The sequence below is a fragment of the Brassica rapa genome, chromosome A07 (genome assembly GCF_000309985.2).
Source record: "Brassica rapa cultivar Chiifu-401-42 chromosome A07, CAAS_Brap_v3.01, whole genome shotgun sequence".
Classification (NCBI taxonomy): domain Eukaryota; kingdom Viridiplantae; phylum Streptophyta; class Magnoliopsida; order Brassicales; family Brassicaceae; genus Brassica; species Brassica rapa.
Window position 1 is genome coordinate 3,422,610 of NC_024801.2, and position 18,148 is coordinate 3,440,757.

General features: G+C 35.6%; 1 protein-coding gene across 2 annotated transcripts; it reads right to left on the reverse strand.

The window, feature by feature from the left end:
* Window positions 1-5,538: 5,538 nt before the first annotated feature.
* Window positions 5,539-8,038, reverse strand: LOC103846035 (translocon-associated protein subunit alpha). Of its 2 annotated transcripts, XM_009122962.3 has the most exons (8): window positions 7,580-8,028; window positions 7,267-7,419; window positions 7,118-7,168; window positions 6,941-7,029; window positions 6,457-6,534; window positions 6,160-6,363; window positions 5,954-6,031; window positions 5,539-5,852 (listed from the first exon to the last, which is right to left on the reverse strand). In XM_009122962.3, exons 1-8 carry the CDS (start codon window positions 7,647-7,649, stop codon window positions 5,805-5,807), a joined length of 771 nt encoding a protein of 256 aa, XP_009121210.1. In that variant the 5' UTR covers window positions 7,650-8,028; the 3' UTR covers window positions 5,539-5,804. The 2 variants fall into 2 exon arrangements, with proteins under 2 accessions (XP_009121210.1, XP_033131602.1); XM_033275711.1 differs by lacking the exon at window positions 6,457-6,534 and having other exon boundaries at window positions 7,580-8,038.
* Window positions 8,039-18,148: the final 10,110 nt, after the last annotated feature.

The following is an 18,148-nucleotide window of genomic DNA, read 5'->3' on the forward strand; positions in this document are numbered from 1 at the left end:
GGAGGTGGCCTGGCCGACCTTAACAACCAATAGGAGGCAGATTGGTGTCCAGCCGGATTCTGCCCAATAAGAAACAGATTTGTGGTCAGCCACCAATTCAACCAATCATAATAAAACATGACCAACTTGGAGGAGGTCCAGTCAAGTTAAGACAAGTGTGATAGAACCAAAATAAGGAAGGATCACTTTAGCTGGGTGTTGGATATGATCCGAGAAGGCAAACGGCACTTCTGAAACTGAGATGGATTGAAAGGATCGTCAAGAGATGCGGAATGACTCTTGATATACCTACGATCTAAGGCTAACCACCTAAGGACAAATGTAGTGTGTTGGATAACCACCAAACGACACACAAAGATGATTGGCTGACCACCAAATCAACAAGCCGGTTCAAACTGATGAACTAGCTAAAGAACTCTCTTTCTCACTCAGAGAAGAAACGAAATAAACTCAAAAACATAGACTGATTTTATTCATGGCAGAGTTTACATATTTATAGTACAATGAGTCAAAGAAAGACTTAAGAGTTTTGTAGAAAACTAGAAACTTAGAAAACATAAACAAAGACTAAGACTTTTGACTAGAAATAAGTGTGTTGTTGAATGGCTCTTGGATGATCACGACTTTGACTCCTTTTGTTGATATTTCTTGATGCAAATGGGCAGGAGACCATCAGCAAAGGCCTGGTCGAATTTGGTGTAAAACCGACCCAAATTGAATTTGTTATGAATTTTTCTTTGGACAGAAAAAGGCCCATTTCGCCCAGCAACTAAACCAGCTCCATCTTCAGTGTCACTTAGCTCATTCAGCTCCAAACTAGTGTCACTTATCTCACTCAGCTCATCCAGCTCAGATATGTAAGTGTCACTTTGATTCAGCTCGACCAGCTCGCCCAAATAAGTGTCACTTCGATTCAGCTCGACCAGCTCGCCCAAATAAGTGTCACTTCGTCCAGCTCGTCCAAAGTTAGCTTCTGGCTCGACCATGGTTGCTTCATCCGATGGGAAAACCTTGGTTGGGTCGAGTTGTGCACCATCCTGGCCCGGGTCTACGATCCAGGGCACATCATTCCCTCTCTCTTCAAAAAGATTTGTCCTCAAATCTGAAACATTAAAAGGAAAAGGATTATATGCAAAAGAACCATAATCAGAACGTTGCTCACCTTGAGTTCGGTCCGGTTTGTGAATGGAAGATGGTTCTTCTTGATGACCACAGTTTTGCTCTCCACCTGACCCTTCCTTTGGTTCATGTGCATAGTTATCGAAAATTGGCAAAGGGTCTTCCTTTTCTGGCTCGGTTTCAACTTTCTCCAAAGTCACCAACGGTTTCTGTTTTTGGCACTTGTTGGCATAATGACCGATCCTATGACATTTGAAGCACCTGGTAGAAAGAGCCTTGCTTGTGGTTTTCACAGCCTTGCTTTTATCAGAAGACAACACATTAGTTTTCAAATCAAAATTTGAAAGAGAAGAAGAATTACTTTGTTGTTTTGGTGCAGAAGAAGTGTTGTTGTTTCCCTTCTTTTTGAGTTGCCGGACAACATGAATCGCCTTATGCAACATCTTTTCCAAGCTGGCATAAGTCTGAAGCTCGTTCTGATCAGGCACATCACAGTTGCTTCTCTTGGCTTTGGTGAAGGGACGATCACCACTTCTGACCCACTTCTTATCATCGCACCTGTTTTGTCTCTTTTTTTGTTTCTGCACAAAGTCAAACCCATTAGAAGCAAACTGTTTCTTATCAAAAATCAATTGCTCCTTTTCAAAAACAGTTTTAAAAGGAAAGTAGACGTCTTGTTGTGGTTTTGATTTCTTGAGAAGTCCAAACATCCTGAAAACACTTAACAAAGTTAGCAAAAAATCCTCACACTCTCAAGTGTTTAGCTCACGATTTTTAGATGGTCACTCAGAGTTCTTTCACTGGTTCAAAGGATGATAGGCAGTAAAAAATCAGCAGTCAAAACCCAAAACAAACTTTGTGGGAAAAGAAAAGAGAAAGAACAATGAAGAGATTTTTGTGTGGATCCGCCTTAACTGTCCTAAGGCTGGGTTTCTCTTCAGCCAGCAGGGTTTCTCTTCCACCACTCCCCCTGGATTTCTCTTCAGAAGTGATTCAAGCCAAAATTTTTACTTTTTTTTTCTTTTTTTGATCGATTTTTTTTTTCTCTTTTTTTTTTAATAACTGGCGATCACAAGAGAGTAAAGGAACAGCCCGGATCCAAAAAGAAATAAGAAAAGAAAAATGATGAAGATATGAGAAGATGATAAGAAGAATGAAAACAAACCAGCCAAAGTGGCTCTGATACCACTTGATAGAACCAAAATAAGGAAGGATCACTTTAGCTGGGTGTTGGATATGATCCGAGAAGGCAAACGGCACTTCTGAAACTGAGATGGATTGAAAGGATCGTCAAGAGATGCGGAATGACTCTTGATATACCTACGATCTAAGGCTAACCACCTAAGGACAAATGTAGTGTGTTGGATAACCACCAAACGACACACAAAGATGATTGGCTGACCACCAAATCAACAAGCCGGTTCAAACCGATGAACTAGCTAAAGAACTCTCTTTCTCACTCAGAGAAGAAACGAAATAAACTCAAAAACATAGACTGATTTTATTCATGGCAGAGTTTACATATTTATAGTACAATGAGTCAAAGAAAGACTTAAGAGTTTTGTAGAAAACTAGAAACTTAGAAAACATAAACAAAGACTAAGACTTTTGACTAGAAATAAGTGTGTTGTTGAATGGCTCTTGGATGATCACGACTTTGACTCCTTTTGTTGATATTTCTTGATGCAAATGGGCAGGAGACCATCAGCAAAGGCCTGGTCGAATTTGGTGTAAAACCGACCCACATTGAATTTGTTATGAATTTTTCTTTGGACAGAAAAAGGCCCATTTCGCCCAGCAACTAAACCAGCTCCATCTTCAGTGTCACTTAGCTCATTCAGCTCCAAACTAGTGTCACTTAGCTCACTCAGCTCATCCAGCTCAGATATGTAAGTGTCACTTTGATTCAGCTCGACCAGCTCGCCCAAATATTCAGCTCGACCAGCTCGCCCAAATAAGTGTCACTTCGTCCAGCTCGTCCAAAGTTAGCTTCTGGCTCGACCATGGTTGCTTCATCCGATGGGGAAACCTTGGTTGGGTCGAGTTGTGCACCATCCTGGCCCGGGTCTACGATCCAGGGCACATCAAAGTGTCCAGTTACTGTAAGGAGGAGAGCAAGACCCGAACGAACCACATTTAATTCCAAATGTCCCGTTGTATGATCCGGATTGCCGGAAATTTTTCTCCTTGGCAAAAACCTTGTTTTCACAGACATAAATACTTCTAAAATAGTTCTAAGGTCATTCCTACTCTAAAAAATTAAATTAAAATTTTCCTAAATTTCTAGAACGGCTGCGAGGTTTCTAACCCGTTAAATTTTCCTAAGAATCTTCATGTGCCATTATTTCTTACAAACCTCAACTTCAAATGGAAGCACCTCTTAAGAAGCTTAACATCACTTGGCCTCCCATAACATGATATTAAGTTGTTTTCTCGACATCACTTGCGGTCTTCCCAATCTAGTGTTTTGCAATCATTTCTGAACTATCGAAGAAACAGTTTCTCGACCATTGCAACTGATAATCTGACTGATTCGATGTGTACTCTGGCAACAAATAATTTTCTAAGTCCTTTGTCCTTTGGACTTTGACTTCTCATTCTCGAACACTACCATTTCTACTTGTGGCTTCCTGGTGCTTGAATTTTCTGAAACCTTAATGCTCTTCTGAGCATTCGAGTTCATGCAATATTTTCTTGTGTGAAACTAATTCCAAAGCTTTGCCCAAATTTATTCAGTCGTTAGAATCATGGTTGCTCATCAAAACCATTTAGGCTCGAATTTCCTTATTCGTTCATCCATCGGCATTTTCGTGGTCATACAACGACCATTTTTCTCTTCCACCATTCTTTGGCTTCGTCCATATAGTTATTCTTATTGAGGGTTATTACAATGATGGTGGGAAAAGAAAAATTTATATAAGTATTAGTGTACCAAAAAAGAGAAGATTAGTGTCAAAAAGTTAATTACAAGGCCTATATTATAGAGTATTATAACAATATTTAAACTAAACAATAGTATAATTGTCTTGGATATAAAATTCTCAATATCTTTTTTTAAATAATAACAGTTTTCGACTCAAGATTTGGCCACTTTGGTGAAAGTAATGGATTTCCAAACACAAACCATAAAACGTTCAGTGACAACTCGTGACGATACAATGGAGAAGGGGCAAGCACGATTGGGTGAGCAGCAACAGGCGAGCATGTCAAGCTGGGTGAGCACACGAGAGAAGAATAGATGGTGAGGACGAGTGGGCGAGGAGGAACATGCGAGCAGCTTTTGGTGGGCGAGCTAAGAGAGAGAGAGAGAGAGAGAGAGAGAGAGAGAGAGAGAGAGAGAGAGAGAGAGAGAAATGGGCGAGCAGGTACATTGTTGGATCTTCTCGTCTTGATTGTTTCCTGTAATCATGTTTTGTTTCCGAAGGTTATTTCGTAAAACGTTGAGTTTTTATTTAATCTCACGAAAGTTGTTTTGTAAAACATTGTCGAAGTTAATTTTATGGAATAAAATTGTTGTTTAGTATAAAACTATTTAACTAATTTTATGAAAGTTGTTTCATACAACTTTGTCGAAGTTAGTTTTTTTTGTAAAATTGTTTAGTTTCGTTCTACAAAACTGTGCCGTAAAACGTTTCTGATTAGAAAGAAGTTTTTTTTTTTTTTTTTATAACCGAGTTTCCTGGTCCCACCGTGGTGGTCCAGACTAGAGACTGAACCCTTTAGCAGCGCGGACGCACACCCGAGAGTGGGTCATGGCCAGGCAACGGTCTTCGGTCTCGGGTGCCAAAACAAGTCCGCATGTAAATTTCTTGGTGGCCAGTGCGAGTCAAACCCGGGGCCGTACTTGCAACCGCAAACCGTTTACCACCAGATTAACTCGTCCTGGTTATTTTAGAAGGAAGTTCTAGTTAATCCATTGTGAGGGAATGTTTTCCAAATAATTCTAGTTTGCATGAAAATTGTTTTTATTACATCTTCTAGAAGAATTATATGATGCTTATTTCTATGTATCATCATTTAAACCGACGTTGCGTATGTAGAGCTATTCTCTCAACATTTTCGACTCGACTACGTAGATGATATGTTTTGCTATGTTTAAGTGATTATAGATATTGATATCGGTAGGACCAATTTTGACTCCAACAAAGACCATACCGTGCACTCTACAACAATATTCCAGGAAACCAATTTTTCAGGTTTGTATCGTCCACTTATTTGGAACTTTACTCTCCGCACCTTTGATCACTTCTGATTTTGTTGTTCTTAGTTTCTCTTTCTCATCTCTCTTTATATATAGCTGTGAACAAATGCAATGACACAACTCTGGAACTTTTAACTTGTATCGTTAATCTAATGATACTTTCTAGTTTCTTTTTTTTTTTTTGCGATCATGCATTTTGAAACTTTCTTAACCCAATCACAAAAGTAACCACGACTCATGGAAAGTCATAAAAAAGTATTCTGACATTTTTAACAAAGGTAACAAGTTTCCTTGTAACATCTACCACAGTAAGAAGAAAAAAGCATTTAAGATTTTATGAAGTTACAAGTTTAGGAAGGATGATCTCGACCAACTACTCTCTCTCTCTCTCACTCTCAATCTATACCGTTACTATCTCGTTCGTGTGGTTTTGGTTTTACAAGTCCCTGGAGATACAGAGAAAGCCTGTGAGATTTGGTCTGATCTACTTCTTCTTCTTTGACTTACTCGAAGACTGAGTATAGGCAGTGCCCTGCGTTGTAAATCAAGAGTAATAATGCATCGGTTTCAAAACATTCAAACAATGCAAAAACCCATTATGGAGAAGTTATTAGAGCTTGTCTACGCAAGTACCTCAAGCCATTCATCAAGTGAAGCATCTTTAGCCGCAGTTCCAACTTCAACTTTTGCTTTTGTTGCTCTCTTTGTTTTCTGCGCATGTAAAAGGAAGGATTAGGCTGCATTAACCATTTTCAAATCTAATAACGCTTTTTGGTATTGTATTTTCACGACAAAAGGACACAACATCAGATAGCCAAGTGGGATGTAAAAGTTTGTACCTTGGTCATATGCCTCAGACCATTTTGGATATAGATGATAAGAACAACAATAAGCGAAATCAAAAGACCACTAAGGAAGACTGACTCCATCCTGAAGAGAGGACCGTCTTCAACAACTTCGATGGTTCCATTGTAAAATATGCTTTGGTAGGGCTTGCCATCCATCTCATAGACAATGGTGCCAACTAGATCAAAAGCACCAGCCTGCACAAGGACATGGTTTAAAGCTAGGATAACTTTTCAATCTTCTGGAGCGAAAACTCATGACTAGAAAAACAATATGATTAGCAAATAGACCTCCAGGAACTTGCTGACAGCGAAGATATATGGGAAGGTAGCTTGCGCTGAAACAGGCACAGAAGCGTTGCCGAAGCTCTACAAATAGAAGATACATTTAACTACATAATAACTTTCTAATTCTAGAAATGAGGTATATGGAATAACATTACGGCTTAGAGAAATATACCAACGGTCAAAACATAAATGAACAAAACTAAACTTTCTTGCAATATTGAAACAGCAAGTAACAACAAAGTATTACTGTAAAAGACCATCTCCAATGGTTCATTATATTTTTCCTGGTAAAAAACAAAGTTATGGAACAAAAAAATAAAAAAAAAGTTACAATATTTAATTATCCATAGAGTAAACTCATTTTTATTTTATTATGAAGTGGAAAATATAGTATAATTGTATTCTAAATTCTATTTCGGAGGAAAAGTTAGAATGAAGTTAAAAATGCTCTTACACTTGACAGAGGCAAGACGCATTAAATAATTACCAGAGTGGTGAGATTCTGAACAAGAGGCTTTTGATCGAAAGGAAGATGTAAACTGCCTTTAACCGCAACAATGTCTACATCGGATGGACCTAATCATATAATATGAACCAATAAAGGAAAGTTAGAAACTTTCAGCTAACTTCACGTTATGAGTATGATATGAAACCATTTCATTACCATCATTTTTCATTCCAACGAGCACCTCAGTCTCAGTTCCAGCTTTAATTACTGCAGAACACAGGGCGTTAGCATACAGAACTGGCAAGAACAAGAACCCTAGTTTTGGAACTTAGAATCAGAAACAGGACCGAAGAAAAATCAAATACTTTTTGCTCTGTTATTAGGGAAAACGCAGAGGGTTTCAATTCCAGGAGCTGAGGTAAGCTCCAAACCAAACACTTGCTCTGTTTCGCTCTCGTCTTCGCCAACATCGGAAACTTCAAACCCAGAATCCTCCGAATCCGACTGGCACAACGCAACTATGAACACACAACTCAAAGTTTGTCAAAACCCATAAAAGCAAATCTCATGCGAGATGGAACAAGATTAAGAGCATCGGCGATAAGAAAGAGAGAAGAATCAGCAGTAAACAGTAAACATATGTCAAGCTACGGATGAGCAGAGAAAGGTGTTAAGAACCTTGGAGGAAAGGTGAAGCAAGGAGAAGGAAAGCGAGGAAGAGATCATGTCTAATAACAATCGTCTTCATGATGGTATTTTTGAGATGGTTACGAACTCAATCGTCCTGCTCTGAAGTAAAAGGCGTAGAAAGCAAGAAGACAAGAAAGGCGTTTTGTCTTTGACGGTTGCTTTATGCTTCGTCACAGGCCCTGACGGTGGACGAAGAAGAAACAAAGACCATATGGACTTTTAAGACCGGATCCATAAATGACATCGTTTTAACAAAATAGTATTAACACACAACACATTGAAATCATTTTCAGGATTGCATTAACGGCCAATTCTTGTGCTAATTAATTACTACATACTTGTTTAGATGGAAAACAAACAAAAAAAAAAACAAAAATTAGACGATTGACTCAACACCAAATCAATCCACCTACGCAACGGTTAAAAGAGAGAGAGAAAAAGAGATCTGGTTTTCCGGCCGATGGAAGGGCTTCCACAGCCACCATCGATCTGGCGTTGTGTCTCTTTGTCCATTGGATTCTTTACTCGGTTTGATGTGTTTGGTTTTGAGAAGTACGGAGCGTATAGCTCCGTTGTTGTCGGTTTTTGTCCCCGGGGGGGGGGGGGGGGAGGGGGGGCGAGGCTCTCTTAGCTCTGCGTCGTTGGCATCTGTGGCCTTTGTCTATGAAGGCGTTTGGGGGGGGGGGGGGGCTCTCTTAGCTCTGCGTCGTTGGCATCTGTGGCCTTTGTCTATGAAGGCGTTTGGTGGGTGGGGTGGGGGGGGGGGGTGGTGGTGGAGGCTCTCTTAGCTCTGCATCGTTGGCATTTGTGGCCTTTGTCTATGAAGGCGTTTGGTGGGTTTGGCTCTGCAGGAGTCGTTGTAGTCGGCTCGGGGTGTCCCGATAGATGGAGTCGGTGGTTCTTGGGCTTCCAGTTTTATTTCCCTTTTCTTGTGTGTTTGGTGGTCGGATGAGATTTCGATTTGTTTGCTGAAGCTCTCCGACGGACTGAAGATGGATCTGAGTGTGGTGGCTTCGTTTTTGTTAAGGATTAGATCTCTTAGCTCTGCGTCGTTGGCATCTGTGGCCTTTGTCTATGAAGGCGTTTGGTGGGTGGGGGGGGGGGGGGGGGGAGGCTCTCTTAGCTCTGCGTCGTTGGCATTTGTGGCCTTTGTCTATGAAGGCGTTTGGTGGGTTTGGCTCTGCAGCAGTCGTTGTAGTCGGCTTGGGGTGTCCCGAGAGATGGAGTCGGTGGTTCTAGGGCTTCCAGTTTTATTTCCCTTTTCTTGTGTGTTTGGTGGTCGGATGAGATTTCGATTCGTTTGCTGAAGCTCTCCGACAGACTGAAGATGGATCTGAGTGTGGTGGCTTCGTTTGTGTTAAGGATTAGATCTCGATCAAAATCGATTGATGCTCTCCATTGGAAGAAGTATGCGGCGGATGAGATCTCGATTCGTTCGATGAAGGCTCTCTGTGGTACGATGATCGGAAGATTAAGAGGTCGCGATGTGGTTCTAGGTCAGGTGGGATCCGGTAAAGTTACAGAGTTTGCGTGGCTGTATCGGTGGCGGCATGCGGCTTCTAGGGTTTTCATTTTGTTGGGCTTTAGGCCCGTAGTGTGGTTTTTTAGCTGGCCCGTATGTTTAGGCTTTTTGTTTTTGTTGTTGTTCTGGTTGGTGGGTTTTGTCCTTAGGCTTCGCCTTTTAATTAATAAAAATATTGATGAAAAAAAAACGATTGACTCAACTTTTAAAAAATTTCTACAATAAAAATAACTTGGGTCTTTGTCCGTAAGGGAGTTCGTATCTAGGAACACATGGTTAAGAAGCTTGCGCTCTACCAACTGAGCTATATGGTCATATATTTGCACTAAGTTCCAACGGACATTATTAGCTTTAGTTACCATATACATACATTAATTACTGATCTGTTTATATTCAAAGAGTAAGAACCTTCATCAAAACCCCAACTTAAGAATCAGTAGCTTTCTTGTTCAACGTTCTCTTCAATACAACTGAGAATTAATGAGATGCTAATGACTACAAAAGGTTTCTTCTCTACAGGGGGCTCATTAGGTGATTGAATCCGAACTCTTCTTCAGGGGAAAAACGGCCGATTGGTACCTGAACTAGGGTCATATCCTCAAATCACTATCCAAACTATTTCACTGTGCGATTTGGTACATGATCTATCAAAAACATTGAAATCAATACCTAGATTTATGTAAAACGACTTTTACATACCTACGACTGACAACATGTCCGGTAACCAGTGTAACCAGTGATATAATCAGTCATTATGCTGATGTGGCACTCAGCTACAGATAGAAGCTTAAAACGGTGTCGTTTCGATTTAAAAAAAAAATGAAAAGGTTTTCCCCTAGAATTGAACCCGGGGCTATAGCTTTATACTGTACATCCCAAACCGTACTAGCGAAGAAACTTTGTTCTTTTGTACAGTTAGTAGATATATAATCGTATCTATTAGATAGAAGAAGGCTATGTTCGTTTGCTCACCCAGGTGATCCATCTGGGTGAAGATGCAAATTAATGTTCGTTTAATGCATTATAATGTTACATCCAGATGGATCACCTAGCTGAATTTTTAAAAACTCATCTCAAATTCTCACCCAAATGAAGGTGAGTCTTGATGGTGCATCTGGATGCAGATGCATTTATCTTTTTGGACTGAACTAGATGCATCTGCATCCAGATGCACCTAGTTCAGTCCAAAAAGATAAATGACAAAAATGACCTTTTAAAATCAAAATGTTATTTTCAAACCGTCAATCTTATTTTTTTGCAAATACATTTTTCCGCCAAAACCGGAAAATACATTTTCTCGCAAAAACGGAAAAACACACTTTTCCGCCAAAACCGCAAGATGCATTTTTCCGCAAAAAACATAAATCACACATTTTCATTAAAATACATTTTTCAGCTAAACCAGTAAAACCACACTTTTCGACCAAAACCCAAAAAACTCATATTCCCGCCAAAACTCCAAAAGCATTTTCCGGCCAAAACCGCAAAAAGCATTTTCCAGCCAAAACCGGAAACAAAGCATTTTCTCGCCAAAACCAAAAAAACGCATTTTCTCACCAAAACCGAAAAATACAATTCTCCCGCCAAAACCGGAAAATACAATTTTCCCGCCAAAACCGGAAAACGGAATTTTCCCGCCAAAACCAGAAAATGGAATTTTCCCGCCAAAACCGGAAAAACGCATTTTCCCGCCAAAACCGGAAAAATGCATTTTCCCGCCAAAACCGGAAAACGAAATTTTCCCGCCAAAACCAGAAAAACACATTTTCCCGCTAAAACCGGAAAAACGCATTTTCCCGCCAAAACCGAAAAAACGTATTTTCCCGCCAAAACCGGAAAACGTATTTTCCCGCTAAAACCGGAAAAATGTATTTTACCGCCAAAACCGGAAAAAACTTATTTTCCCGCCAAAACTGGAAAACGCATTTTCCCGCCAAAACCGGAAACCGCTTTTTCCCGCCAAAACCGAAAAACGCATTTTCCCGCCAAAACCGGAAAAACGCATTTTCCTGCCAAAGCCGGGAAAATGTATTTTCCCGCCAAAACTGGAAAAAATGCATTTTCTTGTCAAACCAGAAAAATGTATTTTCCCGCCAAAACGCAAAAAAATAACTTTTCCCGCCAAAATTGTGAAAAAAAAACTTTTCCCGTCAAAAACACTTTTCCCGCCAAAACTTCAAAACACACTTTTTCCGTCCAAACCGCAAAATCATATTTTTCCGCCAAACCCATAAAACTTATTTTTCCGCCAAAACCATAAAAATGCACTTTTTCTCAAAAAACACATATTTCCTCAAAAATCGCAAAAATATTTTCGGCCAAAACCGTAAAAATGCTATTTTTCCACCGAAACGTAAAAAATTATATTTTAGTCATTTTATTAACAAGTCCACCTGGATGCAGATGGAAGTTAAAAAATGACAAGCAAACGAACATAGTTGCATTCAGATGATTCATCTGGATGCATGGACGAAATGAAGAAACGAACAACACCCAGATGGAGCATCTGGATAAGACATCTAGATGGACCATCTGGATGCATCTTCCAGATGTACAAACGAACATGTCCGAAATATAGAGAAGATACCATTTATTTTTGTTCGTCATCTTCTTCTCGTAGGAGGCAGTGGTGGTGATTCAAATTCCCCAAGGGACGGAGGTGGAGGAGAGTTTGTGGGCTCCGGTAGAACTGGATTACACCGGAGGAGGATCAAACGTAGGTGCATCATTCGTGGGAAGAGGTCGGGGATTGGATTCGGGAGGAGGTGGAGATGGGATATTAGGCGGTGGTGATGAATTAGCCAGCAGAGAAGGAGGAGGTGCGGAATCGGTAGGTGGAGGAGGAGAACCAACAATGGAATGATCAGGTGGAGGACCTGAGTCAGCGGAGGGTGCTGGTATTAAAACTATATATGTGCTATTTGCGTGCATGAACATTGTTTACTCGGTAGCAAAGATGGTTTGGGATGTACAATTTAAAGCTATAGCCCCGGGTTTGATTTTAGGGGAAACCTTTTTGTTTATTTTTTTAAATTGAAACGATACAATTTTAAGCTTCTACCCGTAACTCAGTGCCACATCAATATAATGACCGATTAGATCATTTGTTACCGGACACGTTGTCAGTGGTAGGTATTGATTTCAATTTTTTTTTGAAAGATCAGGTACAAAATCGCACAGTGAAATAATTTGGGTACTGATTAGAGGATATGACCCTAGTTCAGGTACCAATAGGCCGTTTTTCCGCAGCGCAGCTAAGAAAATCTCTGAAGAGAGGATGGTTTAAGTACGATATAGGAACCACGAACCTCTTCTTTTCCACTTGTTCTCCTACATAGACTGCGACATGACCCGTTGGAACAAGCTCTAAATTTGGTGCTGATGGGCATTGGTTTCTTTTTTTCAAAGATTGTGATTTGAAAAGTTGCTTCCCGTTCGGAATCATCGATCTCATCAGACCCATGTTGTTGTTTTTTTCTTTTACTTCTAACATAGCTTTATCAAACAAAGTGGCAAAAGTCTACAGAAAGTGGCTTGAGGGACAAGGAGAGCTTCTATATATAGTACTGTTATGAGTTCATTTAAGATCAAAAGGTGATATATATATTAAATAATTAAATGCAAAATAGATACGTTAAATAGAAAAAGAACAATAATGTAGTGATAAACTCATAACTTAGTAGGCTGTTTGGGCCATTCTTTAATGCATACTAGATTTTGATCCGCACGCCCTGTGCAGGTGTATTTTTTAAAAAAATATGATGCTATTTGATTTTTATGTCACTATTTAGGGTTGGTCAAAAAATTCAAATTCGAAGAATTAAACCGATCCCAATCCGAATAAGTAGTACTAAATCTGAACCGGAATTGATTAAATATCCGAATTATTCAAAATGTTGGTATTTGAAGAACTGAAATTTAATCCGATCCGAACCGAAGTATTTTGGGTATCCAAAATAGATTTATATACTTATATATATTAATTCTTTTTAGATTTAATATATATAAAAACATCCGGAATATATATGATGTAAATATATACAAATAATCAAACGTAAATACTTAAATATATGATGTAAACTTTTAAGTTCGCTTAAATGCTTGAAAATATGATGTAAACTTCTAAGTTCGCTTAAATACTTATATATATGATGTAAACTTTTAAGTTCGCTTAAATGCTTTAAAATATATAAAAATAATCAAACGTAAATATCTTAAATAGTTAAAATATACTCAAAACTCCAAAAATACTTAAATAATTATTAATTCTCTATCCAAATATTTAAACCAAACCTATTTAAATTGGTTATCTAAATCCGAACAAAATCTTCAAAGATCTGAACTGAACACGAAATCTCAAAAAGACCTGAAAACGAACCCGAACGCCCACCCCTAATCACTATTATATATATATCCTATATGTGTCATCATAGGTTACAAAATATGTGTTATCATATAATTAATTGTATTTTATACGTACCATCAAATAAGTTTTCTTATAATTAATAATATTTTATACGTACAATCATATAAATAATCACATATATTATATTTCAAAATTTAATGTGAAATATAAAAACCATAATTTTAGTTGGTGTTTGAAATTGGGCTTTGTATTATATTTTTCTTATATATATTGAAAATATTTTTATAATAGTTATTAGAAAATATGTTAGTAAAAATTAAATTTTGAATATATATATATATATTTGAATGAATTTTTTATATAAATCAATTTTAAATTATTATTTTGATTTGAATATATTATATATCAAATAACATTGACCCATTACTTTTTAATATAATGTAATGGACTTCCAATTTTTAGTATCATAAGCCCATTATTTTTTTTTCTAACTTACTACTATCTATGTTTCCAAACAGTACAATTTTTTTTTAACTACAATCCGTATTGTCAAACAATCTCAATGTGTACTTCAACTTTAATAATATAGATGTGATCTGTAATCAATATGTAAAACAACAAATATATATATATATATATATTTTTTTTTTTGATATGAATATAATTTTTTTGACATTGAAAGACTATTCTATTATTCAAAATAAATATGTTCTGGATAACTAACCGGAATAAAATAATCAAATAAATTTTATGAAATATTCCAGCAATTTTAGCCAAAAAAACCTACTGTTGTATTTCCACCTCAAGGAAGATATCCAATTGAAAAGTGTTAGAAGCTTTGCTTTAAAACCTTTAATTCATTCACTTTTGTTGAAAAGCTGGGCCAGTCTTCTTGAATTATTGCTATCAATCTTTACAATCCGTTCTAAAAGTATCTCTAGTTAAATTAGAATAAACACATAAATCAAAACAATACATCTTGTTTATTTACGATACTTTTTTGGTATATGAATCAAAAAATTATTTTATTTATTTTATATGGTATATAACTAAATTTTAATGACATGTACATAGACATATAGTACTCCCTCCATTCCACAAAGATAATGTTTTTTAGTATTTTCACACATATTAAGAAAACACATTAAACTACCATAATAAATGTATCGTTTTATGTAATTTTTAATAACTTTTAACCAATAGTAATTCAATAAAGTCAATTAATTTTCTTGGAGTTTACAATTTTCTCATAGAAAACACAAAAAATACATATTTGTGAAACAATTTTTTTTTCTATAAAGTCTATCTTAATGGAACGGAGGGAGTATATTTTAATATAAATATTTATTATCGAGAATTCATACTCATATGATAAACAAAAAATTTCTTGCAATTTTTTAATGGAAAATTTCAAAATTAAAATATTAAGGTTACAATACTTTTTCAAATCAAATTTAGAAATGAACATATTTAAGTATTTTTCTATGTTATCTATACTATTAAAAGAGAAACATTCTGAAAAAATCTACTTATTCAAGGTTGTTGGACCATTTCATTAGATTTAGTTTTTATTTTGGTCTTATATTATATATTTGTAACACTACATTACTCAATAATATTATTACGTATATTTATCCGATTTTTACTGTGAGTTAACCACTATAACAACCACATATGTTTTTATCTTTAATTTAAAAGCACTACTGCAACCGTATATATTGCAATGTAATAGACATATTCTCTTATACATATCCCTTTCCTATTCTAGCACATATTATTAGGCCGGGGCATTCGGGGTCCCAAACGGGTTTCGGTTCTATCCAATCGGATTTCGGTTTTTTGGGTTTATTAAAATCAGCCCCATTCGGATTATATGAAAGTTCGGTTTGGGACCGGTTCGGGTTCTATCAGGTTCGGGTCGGGGTTAGTAAATCTTCAAAGAACCGGTACAACCCAATATACTTTCGGGTTCGGGTCCCAGTCGGTTTTTCGGTTTAAAAGTACCTGATTTTTATCTATTTTATAACCAAAATATGAGTAAAATCGGTTCTTCAGTTTTAAAATACCTGATGTGTACCTATTATGTAACCAAAACTTAAGTAAAATCGATTAAAAAATAAAGAACACCAACTGTGATCATTCAAAATCAAACGAAAAGTAAACATATTTACTGATAAAAAGAAAACCAAATAAATAAAAGTATAAAATGAAAACCAAGTTCTCATGAAATGAGAAACATTGTTTAACGAAAACAAAATCTAAATCTAAATACTTCAAGATTCAACGGCCATCTTCAACCATCAACCTTCATATAATAGAACCACTAACCTTCATGCAATTGAACCACCAACCTTCATGTAACAGATAAGTATTTTAGATATTCAATATTTCTTAGTGTATTTTGGATACATATTAGGAATTGAGATCATGTTTAGTACAAGATCTTTTCGAGGTTTTGAATATTTCGGATTCTATCGGATATCCATTTAGATTCGGGTTCGGTTTGGATAATACCCATAACCCGAAATACCATAAAACAAGATCCATTCGGTATTTACGTCGGGTTCGGATCGGTTCGGATTCATTTTTATCGGATCGGATTCGGTTCGGGTTTTCGGATTCAGTTTATTTGCCCAGCCCTACATATTATATTCTTCTTAACTCTTTGTTAACAAAATCTGTAAACAATATATTTCAACTTCCCGTAACCTCCTCACCAATATACTCCCGCATTGCAAGGTATTTAAATGAGTATATCACACATAATCCTTTTTAAAATATGTTGCATGTGATTTATTAATTTAAAAATAAATTTTTATTACATTAATAATATAATGAAATTCTTTGATTAAAAACATATTATTGCATTCTATCAAGAACAATAAATGCCTTTTTATTGATATTGAAAATAGCGATTTATTTTATAATTCATGAATAATTGCATATAGAGTTATTAATTATTTACAATTAAAGAATTATATTGTAACGACACACGCAGAATAATATTAAATTCACTTAAGCCTATTAATAAAATTAATATTATACATGCAGAATAATGTTATGCATTCCAGATATCCTTTATAAATGACACATGCACAATAATATTAAATTCGCTTAGACCTATTAATAAAATTAATATTATTCTCACGTCTATTTTAGCAATCATAAATTTAATTTTATTAATATAACTAAACCCATTGTATGCTTCTAAATAGAAAAAATAAATTATCTACGTTAAGATTGTAATGTTATTGATCACTAAAGACCTATAACTAAAAATGCATAATATAAATACAATATATTTACTTTATATGAAAAAGAAAATATTTATTTAGTTTCATGTACTATTATAAAGTATATGAAAAGTTTAATCAAATTTTAAAAGAATATTATAAGATTTTTTTTCTGAATTCTGCCGGGTGTCGGTTTACGGGTTAATGCGGGTTTATAGGTTTTGTCGGATTCTTAATTAATAGGTTTTCATTAAATCTGAATTTTGTGAAAACATATGAGTTGATATAACCTTTGATAAAATGTTATATGAAAAATATAAACCAGCCCATATTATATACGACAACCGAATTTACCAGTTCAACCGTGGATCTGGTTTGGATATAAGAATATTTCTTATGTCTTAATAGGTCTATAACCCAGATATGTACTCATACTAAAAAGAGTTAAATAATTTGTAAAAATAAGAATGCTTTCTTCGCACCATTTAAATATATATGCAATATTAGTCATCAGGATGTATTTTGGTTCTAAAAATTTAGGAACCGTTCTGGTATTTACAAAGTTTGATTTGATTTCAGTTGGGTTATTTTTGTTTTTGGTTCGGTAAAATAGGAAAGTTGGGAACGACTAATATGCAAAAAAAAAAAAAAAATTGGGTCCAATTCGGTTTCGTTATATTCTGATTTTTTGGGTAATTACAGATTCGTTGATAAAAATATAGGATAATTTGAGTATTCAGTTTAGATATCATGTAGTTCGAGTTGTTCGTATAAAGTATCTGATAATTCAGATAATTATTTTAATACAAAATATCCAGGTAATTCGGTGATTCAGATAATTCGGAATATAAAATATTATTTTTATGATATTTGGGTATTTAAAAATTAAATATAATTAGTAATTGTAAGTATATAATTTTATTTTTAAAATTCAGGTGTCCATTTGATTCACAGTCCGGTTTCAATTTTCCGGTTTTAAAGATATATGATATGTTATTTATGAAATTCAGTTCACTTTTGCTTTCGTTTTTTCAGTTTAGTATGGTTTGGTTCGCGTCAAACCTATACACTATATTATATAGAAATTCATTTTAAAACATTATTTAATTTCAAAAACAATTTAATTTCGAAAACAAACCCGCGCTTTTCAAGCGCAGGTCAAAATCTAGTATAGTTTAATTTTAAACTATATGAATATATAATATGAATGTCTAGTTAATGAGACTTCATATTCATACGATTTATAATCATTTCTATCTTGTTATTACCAAAAAAGTTAAACCATTGATCACACAATTTTAGTGTGAGACATTTAACGTTTTAGTAATTTATAGTCGTTTTAAAAATTCAAAATATACCATATAAGAATAAAATTAATTTTTTTATTATATGGTTAATGTGGTTGTTTAATATCTTTTAATAATATAAAATTAAAC

Excerpts from the sequence above, each read along its gene's own strand:
- LOC103846035 (XM_009122962.3), bottom strand. The coding sequence starts at position 7,649 with ATGAAGACGATTGTTATTAGACATGATCTCTTCCTCGCTTTCCTTCTC. Across the intron at positions 7,030-7,117 it reads CGTTGGAATGAAAAATGATG|GTCCATCCGATGTAGACATT; the intron begins GTAATGAAATGG and ends TTATATGATTAG. Across the intron at positions 6,364-6,456 it reads CTGTCAGCAAGTTCCTGGAG|GCTGGTGCTTTTGATCTAGT; the intron begins GTCTATTTGCTA and ends GTCCTTGTGCAG.